At 37.8% G+C, this 14119-nt stretch overlaps 1 protein-coding gene and 2 pseudogenes across 2 annotated transcripts; all 3 read left to right on the forward strand.

The window, feature by feature from the left end:
* Nucleotides 1-5216: 5216 nt before the first annotated feature.
* LOC148737763 (uncharacterized) lies at nt 5217-7133 on the forward strand (annotated as a pseudogene). Its single transcript, XR_015996787.1, has 2 exons — nt 5217-6036; nt 6732-7133. The product of XR_015996787.1 is annotated as an uncharacterized LOC148737763 (transcript).
* Nucleotides 7133-8196, forward strand: LOC148737764 (uncharacterized; annotated as a pseudogene).
* Nucleotides 8197-9761: 1565 nt separating this feature from the next.
* On the forward strand, nt 9762-14004 carry LOC148737765 (uncharacterized). The gene is made up of 4 exons (XM_088748243.1): nt 9762-10709; nt 11046-11148; nt 13093-13192; nt 13748-14004. Exons 1-3 carry the CDS (start codon nt 10503-10505, stop codon nt 13137-13139), a joined length of 357 nt encoding a protein of 118 aa, XP_088604369.1. The 5' UTR covers nt 9762-10502; the 3' UTR covers nt 13140-13192; nt 13748-14004.
* The last annotated feature ends 115 nt before the right edge of the window (nt 14005-14119 follow it).

Here is a 14119-nt window from a genome sequence, read left to right on the forward strand (position 1 = left end):
ATTTAAGCCGTTTTGGCCGTCAGAAGGATCTTTAAATTCGTTTTGGCATTAAAAAAGAACAAGTGAAAAAAAAATTAAAAATTAAGATGCGACAGCATTATGGAATAAAATTTGTATCTCTGCTAACTTAGCTGAAGCTTTTAAAATCAAAAGAAACCTGACATAGTAGTCTTGCATTCAAGCTGTATTAGACAAACTTTGCATATTTTATGATTAGTGATGTCCGCTCCTAAGGGTGGATAAGAAGATTATTCGAACACAGATTTGTCTAAATCAGAACAAGCAGAAAGTTTAAATCTTTTAAATATGGCTGCTTTCATATTTTATTCTATCCTGGGTTTTTTTTCCGCTATTGCTTTTGAAAGATTTTCTTTAAATTTACACCTAAATCTAAACAAAATATTTCTGGTTCAATATTGAACACCTTTTTTATTGCGTTGAATGTTTCTACCGCTCCGCGCAAAATTAAAACTTAAAAGTAAAAGGCTTGGAAAACAACAAAATAACTTATTATAAAAGGAAACAAGGTAACCAAGTTCTTCTTACACTGTGAGTTTAGAGTCTGAAAAAAGTGCAGTCAAGAGGCTTTCCTTTTGCCTACTATCGTTTATTTTGCCCAAGCATTATCGGGGCCACTATGTTGCATTCTTTTTTGAAAGCAAGTCACCTTTTTCTGCTCTGCCAGCCGCAGAACTCCCCTCCTCCACCCCTTACGAGTTTCTCGAGCCCAAATGATTGGTGATCTTTTTTTCCGTGTCTTCTGAAAACTCCCATACCAAAAACAACTAATCTTCTCACGCTGTATTTTTTTCGGTCATCACTTTAAATATTTTTTTTAGCAAGTAAGGAAATATTATTCGAAAAACTGTTCGCATTGTAACCAAAACGAAATATCCCACGCGGTATCACGGCTCTAATATAGTATGAAAGATGTAACATTTAATGACATTCTACTAGATATATACACTGTAAGTGTCATTGTCCCTGATAATATGTCCTTGGGCTGACTTTAAGTTGAGAAATTAAAATGTTATTAAACAATATCTCTTATATTACTAATTACATTCTTCTCATGAGAGTCTCAGATAGGTTTATTCAATTCAAATTGATTCTCTTTTTACCATAGTCACCTTATTTCTTGTCAAATTGAAAGACTCAAGTACCTCCCACGTATATATTTGGTCACAATATATCTGAAGCGTTAATTGATTAGCGTAATTCATTTTCTATTGGTAGAGATATTGGGCTACAGCCTCTCTTCCTTTGCACCTTCCACCCATGCCCCCTACAAAATACTTTGAATCCACAGCAGAAAGAGGATTATCATTCATTTCATGTCTTGTCCTGGTAACCCGTAAAGCTTTTTACCGCGAAAAGGACGCTAGAGAGTTCACGCCGGCAGAATCAAGCGGAAGTGGACGAGTTTCCTCCCCCCTAGGATGGAAGAAATAAGCCTCCAGTGGCTACGCAACTTTCCATATCCCGCCTCCTTCCTCCCACCCTAAAACTTGAAGGGTAACTAGGCTAAGAACCTGTGGACTGGGTTGATATACATATATCGTAACGATTGTCCGATTGACGACTACAAAGTGTGGCCTTATCTATCAATATGCTATTTTAAACAAGAGTACATTTTTTTTTTAACTTTGGTGAATATGTCTGATCATTTCAATTTAGTAACTGTTACAATTATCTCTTCAACACTTTCGTTTTCCCTGTGCATTGTCCTTTTACATTCCCTGCAGGACTAAAATTAGGAGGAATAGTCTTTCCTTTTGACTCACAGATATCTTAGGTTGGTATTCTTCATGAATATCTCTTTTGGTAAGTCCTCCAACTGGTTGTTGCTCAAAACCCTGTCAACAAATGATGGCAGTTAGTTTGTGTAACGGGCGTTCAGCTGCATTGCTGATATAAATGCATTATCGTATCATCAATACCTTCAAGTGGTGAGAAATGTTTTGGGTAAGAAGCAAAGCTACTGATACTGCAAGAGATTCCTATTTTGAGCCAAACGTGTCCACTGCATTATTACATTTCGTTGATCACGCGGAGCCGATATATCAGACATCCATCCATGCAACATGTATTAGCCAATCCTATTTCTGAGAATCCACAGGGCGTTCGTGCTTTCTTTGGTGGCATTTCTTTTACCATTAAGAAATGAACTGAGAACACAGTGGTTTTGTCAAGGAGCATTTGAAACAGTGTATCAATTTTTCGTAATAAGGTGCTGCGCAGTAATGCAAAATTAAAAGCCTAACCTTGTGGAGAGTAAGCTTTTTCTTTGCATTATGAAATGTAAGGAGTGATAATTTTTTCGCAATTTTTGTAATTTTTGCAATTAATATACAAATTTCATTATGGGCCAGCCAAAGACCAGCGCGTGGTAACGATGACTGAAACCAGATCAGGTAGAACCCGTGAATACATCACAGTGTCGGTGTGTTGATAATATATTTTTGTTTTGACATTTCGTGTACGCCAATTTGTTATCCCTTAGTTTAGAACTTTAAGAAGTTTTCGGGGTTTTCATTTAAGCCGAATGATCTGGTTACTTTACTAATCGCTTTTTTGTCTCTTGATAGTTTGGTTAGGTTGACGTCTCCGTGTTTAGTTAGTGCTTTTTAGATAGAAAATTATGGTTAGAGTTTTAGTCCAGGATAAGACACCGTCTAATCATGATCCTTTTTGGAATAAAAGAGAAGTCTAGATCGTAATTCTTGATAAAGTAATCACGATCCGCGAGCAACAGTAAGCATCATCTTGTAATACACTCAGGAGCTACGGATTTGCATGCATATGTATCGCATGTATTTCATTTATTCTAGGATATGCAGTTCTTATTTTGGATAAGATTAAGTGCGTAACGGACGTGAGTAAACGCTTTTCAATTTAACCGCGGTGTTGTACACCATGTTCGCACAATACTTTGGTAATTTCTTCAAGTATAGATTCCAGTTCTCCGCTTTCATACAAGAACGCTCCAAAGAATAGGATGAAAAGGAAAGAGAGAAAGATTCTTTGTTTGACGGTCTATCGCATATGCGTGTATCAACCCAGGAATCGAGATTCAATTCTAGCTTGAAAAGAAACATTTGCAGCAAAAATGAGTTTTCTTTTAACTTTTGTATAATATTTCCTTGATATATCAATCCGGAAAGTATTGAAACTACAGTGAATTTTATTTCAGGCCTACATGTATCCAGAATATAAATTTTCCTTTGGTCGGAGGGCACATTTATGCAAGTGAATTTTCTTGTATTTCCTGACGAGAAGTTATGACACATTCTAGTAATGAGCAATCATTTGTAATTTGACCAAGTAGATAAAGAGCTCATGTGCAAGAGTGTTCACACCAAGTTTGCAGATTTAAGGTAGCGCATACGGTTACGATAATTTCTACCCTTGTAATATGAACCCAGCTGCTGGCGATACATCTGGAGGTGAGCACATTCGAATAATCCCGCGGAGAAGCTCTTACGGTTCAGAACTTATCGCCGATCTTGTAGATCGAATCTTTGACAAGTTAAAAAGCAATATTGATACCAAACTTGGTGCCTTTAAGAGCAGTATTCATTTCCAAAGTATCATTTCCGGATAAGGATATTGTATCCTTTCCGGATACCTGTTGACATCGCCTTACTTTTCCCTAAGGATTTATGATTGCTTGACCCGTAATTGATTTAGGTAAACTTTATTACTTTGCGTCTCCATAGACAACCAAGTTCTGTGGAATCCTATCGTCTCTGTAGTACAAATGGAAATATTTCACCGAGTTTTTCTTTGGGAGACAAATTGTATCGAAGTGTTGTACGTAAGGGGAGGGGGGGGGGGGATGGAGAGAGGATGTTAACTTTGACAATTTACGATGAATCGTTCTCGATTTTGATGGTTGATTGTTTAATTCTAGGCCCTTGACAGCTGACTTTTAGTAGGAAGATATCAAAAGTTTCTGTTTTTTAACATAAATAACTTCTCCAAGGATCTTCAGATCAAGCATTTCTCTGGAGAAATGCATTGAGGCCTAAGTCGAAGACCTTTGACAATTGTTAGATCCAAACAATATCTTAATTCCCGAAAGCATAGTCACAGAATCAGATGACGAAAGAGATTAAAAAGCTGTGGAGGATTACCGTACGTGATCACAGGCTCGCGCCTGCACTCCTGCTCAAAAATTAATGGAAAACTAATGGAAAATTTAATGGAAGGGTTGAAAAATAAATAGACCCCGTTCTGGCCCGCTTGCTGGTATGTCGGATGATAATGTCCTTGGCTGAGAGATTATCTTCAAAATTTGATATTTTCCCTCGAAGCTTTGCTTCTCGGCTAAATATTCATTTTTCGGACAATCTCTCAGCCGCGGACATTATCAGCCGACATACCAGCCGCCCGCCCGAAGAGATTTATTTACTAAATGGCACAGGGATTTTTAAAATGAATAATTCAATGAGGGAGGTTGAACAGTGTACAATTATGATAAATTCTGGAAAGAAAATTCATAAATGTTTCATATTTCGCGCACCGTGCACTCTCGTGCTATCCCGGTATCTACTCTATTCGTGAGCTTTTGTGCTTAAAATATATTGGTGTAAAAAAAAAAAGAAAAAAAAAAAGATTGGAATAGTTTTCAGAATCTGCTCCCGGAAATATTGTAATCGTTGCTGATATAAAGTAGTAAAAATCACTTTTGTACAATTAATTAATTAATTAATTAAGCACGATGGCCGGTCGCTATATAAAATCCTCACGTTACTATCTTGGAGGTCACGTGACGACGCGTTCAGGGCTTGAGCAGGTTTAAACACAAAGGCGCGCTATAAATAGGTTGGCTCCGCCCCTTGACTTCAGCTCAAATGAAAGAATCATCCAATATTGCGACCAACGGTCTGGCCATAAGTGAAACGGTGTGCATGGAAGGCGCAGTAAAAGTATTATTTTGGGTCAAAAATTAGAAGATATTGAGTCTTGTTGACTCTCATTCCCATAATTTAGCTTATTTGGATTTTATTTGGCACCAAAACATCGCTCGGCCGTTCAAAGTGCGAGCTACGGTCGACTATGCAGTCGTACAGTTGTCTTTTCAAAATTCGCGCCGTTTAACTTCGGCTTACATCCCCAAGCCCCTTATACACATCGGTTGGCTGAGCCTTCAGATTATTCCCACTGAAACTAGCGGCGTCATAAATACTGCATGCGCAATATTATCGCCGACAATGCCTCTAAGTAAGTGCGATTATCAGCCAGAATTTCAGAACTCAAGTGGTTGTTCGGCAACATTCTTAGCTGTCGCTGCTCGAAGGATATTTATTGTGAATTTTGTGCGTTATGGCTGACGGAAATAACCCATCTATGCGCAAGAAAAAGCGTCCAACAGATCAAGGTCTTCAGTTCTCTTTCAACGGAGGGCTTCCTCAAGAGAGCAGACTTCTTGGCATCAGAGACCGCGTCAAAATGGCAAAAGACGCGCTAAATCTAACAAAAGTGACCTCAAGTATACAGAATGCGGATCTGATGGAGGCTCTTCTGTTGGGTTTTGAGGAGAAAATGGAGAGGAAAGGACTGACATTGAGCCAACTGACCTTAGCATCAACTGGAAGCACAGCTAGTCCGGACCCCTCTCTTGTTTCTACACCATCTACCACACGGTTTTCTTTTCCTTTTGCGTCTTCCACTCCATCTTCGTGTATTTCTTTGCCTTTCTCTGATGCTGTTTCTCCAATTTCCCCTCCACATGCAGAATATACACCACAAAAAATGCAGATCACTGCGCCTTCAGCAGAGAACAACCCCATATACATGGTGTATCTCTGCAGCGAGGAAGCTCTGCGAACTCTGTATTCTTTTTTTTTTTGGTAACACTCTCTCCACAGCATGCTGTTACTATGGAAAACTCATTGATTGCGATTTACTAATCTTCAGTCGACAAAGTCATGTTGTGTCCGTAACAGTTTCATGTGTATTTGGAGATTCATTCAAGTGGCTCTCCTCCTCTATCATGGGAGGATCTCCTCCAAAGTACTGTGTAAATTTGAGGTAAGTACCTTTTCGTTTTCTAGTGGAAATTTTCTGAAATTCACCCTCTCTATGTTCTTGTGTTTTGTTGTAACTGGTCACTTATCTGCCTCTGTTTTTCATAGATTGGCAATGCACTTTCTCTAATGCTCCTATGTTGTATTTCTTCTTGCAAGTAAATGGCAGTTAACAACAGTTTACAGCAAGCTAAATGATGATCTCTCCACCAAAATACTTCAAATGCACTGAGCAGTTTTTATTTGGTTTCTCTCTTACCTGAATTCTAAAATACCTTTTTTAAAATTACTTCAACAGTCTTGAAAAAGCATTGTTATGCAACCATTGTGAATAGGGTTTTCAATTGATGAGTCCATGTCTGCTGCCCAGGAAAAAGTGAGAAACACCCCTGATTATGTTGTAAATGGAGGGGTACAAGTTGATTTCAATTTTATTTTGTCTTTGGCCACATACTTATACACCAGTCTTAGAGTATGGGAGGTGCATGCTTGAATTTTGTTCAATTGTTCCTTTTTGCAAGCCAGGATGTCTGCAAGCAGTCAATTTGATGCATGGGATGTAGTAGAGTTCTGCAAAGTTCTGCTGACTAGCATAGCTAAGCATACAATATCTGATATCAAATTGTAAACCGTGAGAGATTTGTGAGTACAGAAATGTGTTCAATGTTTTGTTTTGATATCTACAATTTCTTCCTGTAGTGTGTTATTACAGATGCAGGGCATGATTCGAGTAGATCAGCAGCTCACACGATGGTGTCAGCCCTTTCTTTCTAGTAAGATGCGTTTGAACTCTTTCTATGATATATTGAACCTCGATACACTCAATGCTATTCCTAAAAATATTTTTATTTTTACTGATTCTGTTTAGAACCAAAAAAGTTTTAGGAGTCGTAAACTGGAGTAGGGCTAGTGAAACTTCAGCAGTGAGCCGTGAAGTCCCTATGACAAAAAAGCTGCTGACTTATCAAACTGAGACCCAAGGTATGATACATTTGCGTCCTCAATAATATTCTACCATTGATGTAATATGAGCATGGACGACAGAAAAATCCTTTATAGCGTCACTAAAGTAATTCTTTTTTTTTGTTTGTTTATTTATTTCTCATGTGTACTTCTGCATGAAGAACAGTCCACTCAGTGAGCAAGAATTTCATGCTAATCTGCTGATTGTTGCTGACCATTATCAGGTAATTTGAGTGACTGTTTATTGAGAAATGCATAGTAGTCATAAGGTACAAAGAGTTTTCTCAGGTTACTCCTTCAAAAGAACGATTTCACGAAACCAAAATTATTATTATTAATTTTTGTTGTTATGAACACATTGTGTTATGTAATTCCAACAAGACATAGCATAATTCATGAACTCAAAGATTACACAATTTTCTGTAAAAATGGAAAACCAGAAGCATTATACTTACTATTATTAATTCTGATCTATTAATTTGTTTTTCTATCATTTTCTTTATTTATGACTCAGGGAAATCATGTCAATTGCCATGCGGAGTCACGGTGCAAGCAGAATGGCTACCTAATGAGCATAAGGTTTTAACTAGACCTGAAGCTGTAGCTGCATATAGGAAAGCCATTATGGGCACCTCAATATATAGACATGCATATGATTACATGCAGGTAATTAATTGGCACATGCTACTGTATGTTTTCGTTTCTTTGCATGAAAAAGTTTGCCTTTTCCAAATTAGCGATGTTGCAGTAAAGGCCTTGAAAGAGTTGCAAAAAACTCTATATTCCAGTTACAGTAAAAGCCACTCAAAATCTGTTATCTTCTGCAGTGTAGGGAAACATACTGGATTAAATCTCTCCATTCAGTGATGCTCATTTATGCTGCTAAGTGGATCCATTATGGGAATGACACCTTCAACATGCACATGGAACTAGCCATTCTTGATTGGATAAAAGACTTATGCTGTTAATTGTTAATTCTGCATAATTGCTTTGGCACTTTTTGAATGGTATGCTTACTCTTTCTTATTGACTTATTTCTCTTGCAGAATGAAAAATTAATGTGAATAGATAAGTATTGTCTCTGCAGATGTACCAACATGCCAGGCATCCGAATCGTCCAGCAGAGATCAGGGTGCTTACTGCAACAACATTTAAATTCAGGAAAACCATCTGGTCTACCTTTTTTAATTTAAATAGCTGATGTCCATTCTGCTTACCAGTGATTCTGATTTCTTGCGATAACTTTAAATAGGAGCCCAAATGTCTTGTAAAAGATGTGAGGTAACTAGAGAAGAATAATTCCAGCAAGTGCTGGTACTAAGTAGTGAAGCATTCATGAGTATTAGGTATTACTCAAGGGACTTTCCATGCAGTTTTATTGATGTTTCCACCTCTTAATTTTCTTTTGACTGTATATGTTTCATGAACTTATTCAATTGTTATTTATAATTGCTCTCCTTGACATGGGCATTTGTATGATAATTTCCTTATTCCCTTTTATGCCCCATGTAAGGAATGCCTGGAGGGTGAGGAAACCTTGACCTCACATCTTTTATAACACAATTGGGCATCTTTTCCTGTGCTGCATTAACTTGGTCCCCAAGTTCCACTTTTCTAGCCTAGTAAATAGGGTCTTTCCAGAGCCCACACGTCTTTAGAGATCTCTAGTAAGTCTTATAATCTTTGTGACGTCGCACGTGATTTTCTGTGTGCGCTTCTCTATACTAAAGAGCTTTTTTCAGTTAGTTATTTCACATTGGAAAAAGCTTCCCAACCTTTTTCCTTTATATTCAGTGGTTATGGCCTTTCACTTCCATGGCAGAAGAAAGAAAAATCAGGCTTTTCGACTGACTGCTCCATGAAATGACTCATCTACGATAGGTAAGCTATTGGATAGGGCATGGGATTTTTTGGCTGCCAATGCAAGCTACGAAACCATTGACCACTTCATAAATGGCCGCTGGATTGATATTCTTAATAAATTTAAATTAGCCTTTCCGGCCTCGCTTGAGATAATGTATTCTTTTGAATTTTGTACTGGAGCCAATTTCTTCAGGGTATTTCTGAGAGAACCATTAATGATTATCAATATTCAGAAAATGTACTGAAACAGTCCGTGCCACTTAAAGATATAAATCTTGTCTGTAAAACACAAAGTTCATTTTTTTAATACTGAAAAAGAAGTCTGGGTGCTACGTAACATTAAATGTCTTGGAGTTGACTTAAGGTTACCTAAGCTCAGTTTCTCAGATGATAGTGTTGACAAGTTTGTTAAAAGCTTAGACATTGGTCAAGTCACACAGATCCCAGGGGCATCAGGTGTTTCTGATTATTGATTTGCACATGAGAGTTCCCCATCTTTCTTGTAAACTTGTCTGGTTAAATGAAAATGAAAATCATTTCATTTTTCAGTTGTCAGATGATGGAGCTCCTGAAACAAATGAGCTGACAATGTCAATTGGAAGTATGGTGTGCTGGAACTTTGGTGATCAGGTGTAAGTGTAAAAGAGAAAGATCAAATAATGCATGACCTCTGGAAGCAGCTCACTGAAGAGATGAAAATGTTAGAAGGTAATGTTGTGACTGTTTGTGATAAAGGGTTCACTGTTGAATGTCAGCCAGGAGCAGGCATGTCTTGGCAGAGCTGGGCTGCCAATGAACTCAACTAGGCAGCTACATATCCTTCCCCAAATGCAAATGTTCATAAAGAAAACATGAACACTAAGGGGGAGGGGGTAGTTTTGGAATGGGTAAAGATGACACCTGGAAACCTTGCACTAAGGAAATGAGAGCCTCTAATACTGATAAGGTAAACAATTTTCCTGCCTCTCTTTCCCCAAACCTTTCAGAAAAAAAAAATGAAATTCCAGAAAGTTACAGTTCATGGTTGAAAATGGCATCGGACAGTTTGGTCTTCCTAGGATTGGGCATTTTCCAGACAGGTTAAGGCCAGAACCCATGCATTGTATGATCAATGCCTGGCAACATTATATTGATCTCCTGTACTTAGAGGCAGTGGGAAGAGGAAAGTTTGATCCTTTTGTTTCTGCTCTGGGAGTGCCTATAGGGAATAGAGACTCTTTTGAGGGTTTCTGGTACAGACAGTGTTGGGGAGCGTGCTAGGAAGCAGGGGATGTTGCAGAAATCAGAGGTGGACCTAAAGCAATACCTGCAGAAGAGAAGTTTTCTTCATGTAAGGCATGCATCAGGTAGGGAGGGGGGGGGTGTGGACTAGGAGTGTCGACTGGGATACTTGGCTTCAAGAGTAAAAGAACATTTTAGTGATGAAGCAAACAGGTATAACAAGTTACCAGTCAGGCTTATTGGTAATCAAGCCATTGCATTGGCTAGATATTACTATCGTTTAGTTGACACTGAAGAAAGTCAATATGAAACAGAGGCACAAACAATCTGGCTCTTAGCAAGATTGGCGAGTATCTGAGGAATGTAGGGGGGCGTTTTAATAGAATAGAGACCAATTATACCCAGGTTGCAGAACCGCAAGAAATGTGTAGTATGTATTTTAACTTGATGTCTTTGCTTTTTTCATCCAGTGTTAATGTCACAACATGGACAGTTGGATATGCCATTCCCTATCACGCAAATTTGCTGTTGACTAGGTATAGGGTGGGTTATGGCACTGTCTCTTTGCAGGCTAAAGAGGCCAGGCATTCTAGAGTGAGGAAAGATTTGACCTTAACTAACCGGTCAAATGTAAGTACCACCACTGGTTAAGGGTGGCAAGTAATGCAAAGTGATTATGTTCGCTCATTTTACTTCCCAGAACATCAACCAATGCCCTCCTCTTATACCTCACACTACCAATCGCGTTCTCTGCCACACTGTTACAAATCAAATGTTTGCAAGTGTGGTGGAAATAAAGAAAATGATTTGCTCAGTTGTCAAGTTTGTTTGTCTAGTATTGACCTAGTGTCTTGTGTAAGCAGCAGAGGTGCGACAGAATCAGTGATGTGTGCACTAAAACCCAGCGTCTGTAAACAGTGCAATACTCACTTTGCTGATAACTTATCACTGTGGTCTCATCTATAGTTCTCCAATGCCACTGAGGCAAGAAGTGAAGCTATCAATCTAACTTTGATGACAGTACATGGTTTAAAGGAAGCTTTACGCAGTAGAGGATTAATCACTGGAGGTAATAAGGAAATTCTAGTTAAGCGCCTTGCAGGTGCATTGGCTTGGGAAGGGTACTTTAATTATTTTTTTAATCAAAAGTATAAATCTCCCAAAATATTTGATGTGAAGTGTATTTTTCTCGGTCAAGTTGGTGTACAATAATTATAGCATACTTGCTATGAGAACGATAACTAAGCTCTCAACAAATTCTGTGTACCAGTAATGTGAGTAATATGCCTACTTAATAAGAAAAATATTTTAAAATTGGTGCAAAATTGTTTAAATTAGCTATGTTTGCTAGAGAGGTTAAATGTGTCGGAATACAAAAGTACTGTTGTCACTGATATCACTTGGTATGCACTGATATATTACATAGAAAACTTTGCTGAAAAGGAGAATCTGTTTAACAGTCAAGAGCTTCTTTAGTTAGTAATTATTTGAAGCGAATGTACCATCCATGTTTTGCGATGATGGATGGTATTTACGAACTCATAAAGAATACTCAAATTAAAGTGTAAATATGGCGAACATGCTGATTTTGTGGTTCGTTAGCAGTTTCAATTTGTATCCGTCCCCGGCCGCTTCGAACAGGACGATTTTGCATTTTGGGTTGTTTTTGTTTCTAAAATAACCGCTAAAATTTTAAATATCAAGTAACCCGAACAGCGAAAACGACAGAAGTTGACCTAAATTAGCTTTCTATCCAGAGAAGAAACGATTTTTTCGCCCCCGAAGCGGCCTGAGGTCTTTTCAAAGCACGCATTGTTGATTTTTTCACCTCTAACTGCGTGACAAGGAATGGCGTATTTTGACCTCTATGTCACTTGTTTGGGGTCCTAAAATGTTATTGGAGTTTTGTGATGAAGAGGCCTTGTTCTTTCGCTGGATTAACTTGATATAATCCCATGCCATGTATTAAGGTGCGATTTTACCTTCTCAATATTTCTATTTGTTTTTGTCCGCCTAAATGAGTGGAATAATGAAAAAAAAAAAAAAGAACGCAGATTACCCAAAAATTCAGTTCGCGACAGAATTGGACAAATAGTACTTCAGAGTGCTCGTAAATACGTGTTCTTTTCATTGAAAAAAATCGTTACGTTGGTCACATTTACCGTTCTGTTTATTTTCAAACGACGCTCAAATAATGGGTTGTCTGGACCTTTTGAAGCTCACAGGAGAGCCACTAACCCGACTTTCGTGCCGTTCGCGTAAAAAAAAAAAATGCAAAGGAACTCAAAGTATTTTGTCTAAAAATATTTCATCCAGACCTATACTTTGGCAAGGTTTAGGGGTTTTCGATCTTTTCATATTTCGCACTTACATATATTAACTTTAATTTGATCGAAGAAAACCTTCGGCCAAAGTCGCTCACAATGTAAACTTTGTTTTAAACGATTCTAGTTTCGTATCCCATACTGATTTTGAACTGTTCTTTCCATATTACTTTCTTTCTATCTATATATATCCCAGGTTATAACCTCAAATTTCTAAAAAGAAAAATGCTTCTATCTGTTTAATGTTGTAAACTTTTTTTATCCACTAAATATTTCTATAATAATTTAAAAACAATTTTCAACTAAGAGACTTGGAAAAAGGACAAACTGGAAGCAACACACTAAACCCTCCACTGCACACTAATTCAAGCGCATCACTCAGTCCAGTTTAAGAGAAATATAAACAGCAGTAAATAGCTATAGTCAAATTCAAGTAAGATTATAAGGTACCGGGTGCTCCTATAAAGGCCTTAAAGAATCCGTGGGGGCTCGTGAGTTATCTAACACCGTCCTGTATTTTGTGATAATGTGCAGAGAAAAGAGCTGAGGTGTTGGTATTTTGTTACTACATTGAGCTGAGGAAACGTGATTCAGAGATACTAGAATGTGGGGTCTGGATTTAGTAAGGACTAGTACATGGGATTTGTACCCCCTCCACAGTATTCGGAACATTTTTATTTTTTTTTCAGATCAACAAAGTTGTAAATTCTGCGTACACAGTGATAATGTTTCATAGACGCTTGGAGAGAAATTAAACGAAATGACACAGTCATTCACAGTTGTTGGACGGTAAGTTTAAATAACTGGCTCATTTAGACTGAATTGTCACTATTGGTGTCACTAAAGCGTTTTTGGTGCAAAGAATAAACAAAAGAACAGGGTGAAACACAGACTTGAACACTGAACTACATAGAATAGGGGAGGAGGCGGTATGGAATAGAGTAATTACCAAAAAAAGTGGGAAAGGAGTTAAATATTATATTAACGATACAGAATGTCTCGATTGTTTTGTGAAAGATTGCATTCAGCTGCTTTTTACTGAGGATTTCTCGTCAGCCTTTAGGTTTGGTCATAATGGAAAATCTTAATTTTGTTTTGACGTCATCGTGTAAGAAATTACCATTAAAGATTTGCTTTTTTCCTTTTTTGGGGGGGGGGTACTTTATATGGCAAGTGACCGTTCGTTGCAAAATTCTGCATCAAATAACTATTTTCAAATGGACACTTATACTCATTATTTCAGATTTTTGTTTCATTGGAACCGGTATCTAAAGCTGATGGAACCCCCCCCCCATCCAAGAAAAAAAATGCCAGTGATTTATAGATTTTATGTATCTTTTTCAGAGTTAGTTGTCATTTCATCGAAAAATTCAAACTTGACAGCGGCAATCAAAAATGGAGATGTGAATCAACACGGCGTTCGTGCTTTCTCAAGTGGCATTTTCTTTACCTCTGAGAAATAAAGGGAGAAAAAAACCCAGTAATTATTTCTGAAAGAGCACGAGGTAGCTTAGCAATTTTTCGCAATAAGGTGTTTCTCAGTAATGGTAAGTTAACCACCTAACAACCAAAATTCGGAGAAAAAGTGCTCTTGGGGCTCGTGGGGGAACATGAGTAGTAACTTTTTTTTCAAAGAGGATTTGAATAATGCTCTTTGAAAAAAAGAGTGCATTTCACGTACACCTCACCCCCTCCATCCCTCTCCTACAATTCTCT

The sequence above is a fragment of the Stylophora pistillata genome, chromosome 2 (assembly GCF_964205215.1).
Source record: "Stylophora pistillata chromosome 2, jaStyPist1.2, whole genome shotgun sequence".
NCBI classification, from domain to species: Eukaryota; Metazoa; Cnidaria; class Anthozoa; order Scleractinia; family Pocilloporidae; genus Stylophora; species Stylophora pistillata.

Coding starts and splice junctions, on each gene's coding strand:
- LOC148737765 (XM_088748243.1), top strand. CDS start 10,503: ATGTGTAGTATGTATTTTAACTTGATGTCTTTGCTTTTTTCATCCAGT. Junction 10,710..11,045: donor CCTTAACTAACCGGTCAAAT/GTAAGTACCACC, acceptor TCTCATCTATAG/TTCTCCAATGCCACTGAGGC. Junction 11,149..13,092: donor TAGAGGATTAATCACTGGAG/GTAATAAGGAAA, acceptor TTTTTTTTTCAG/ATCAACAAAGTTGTAAATTC.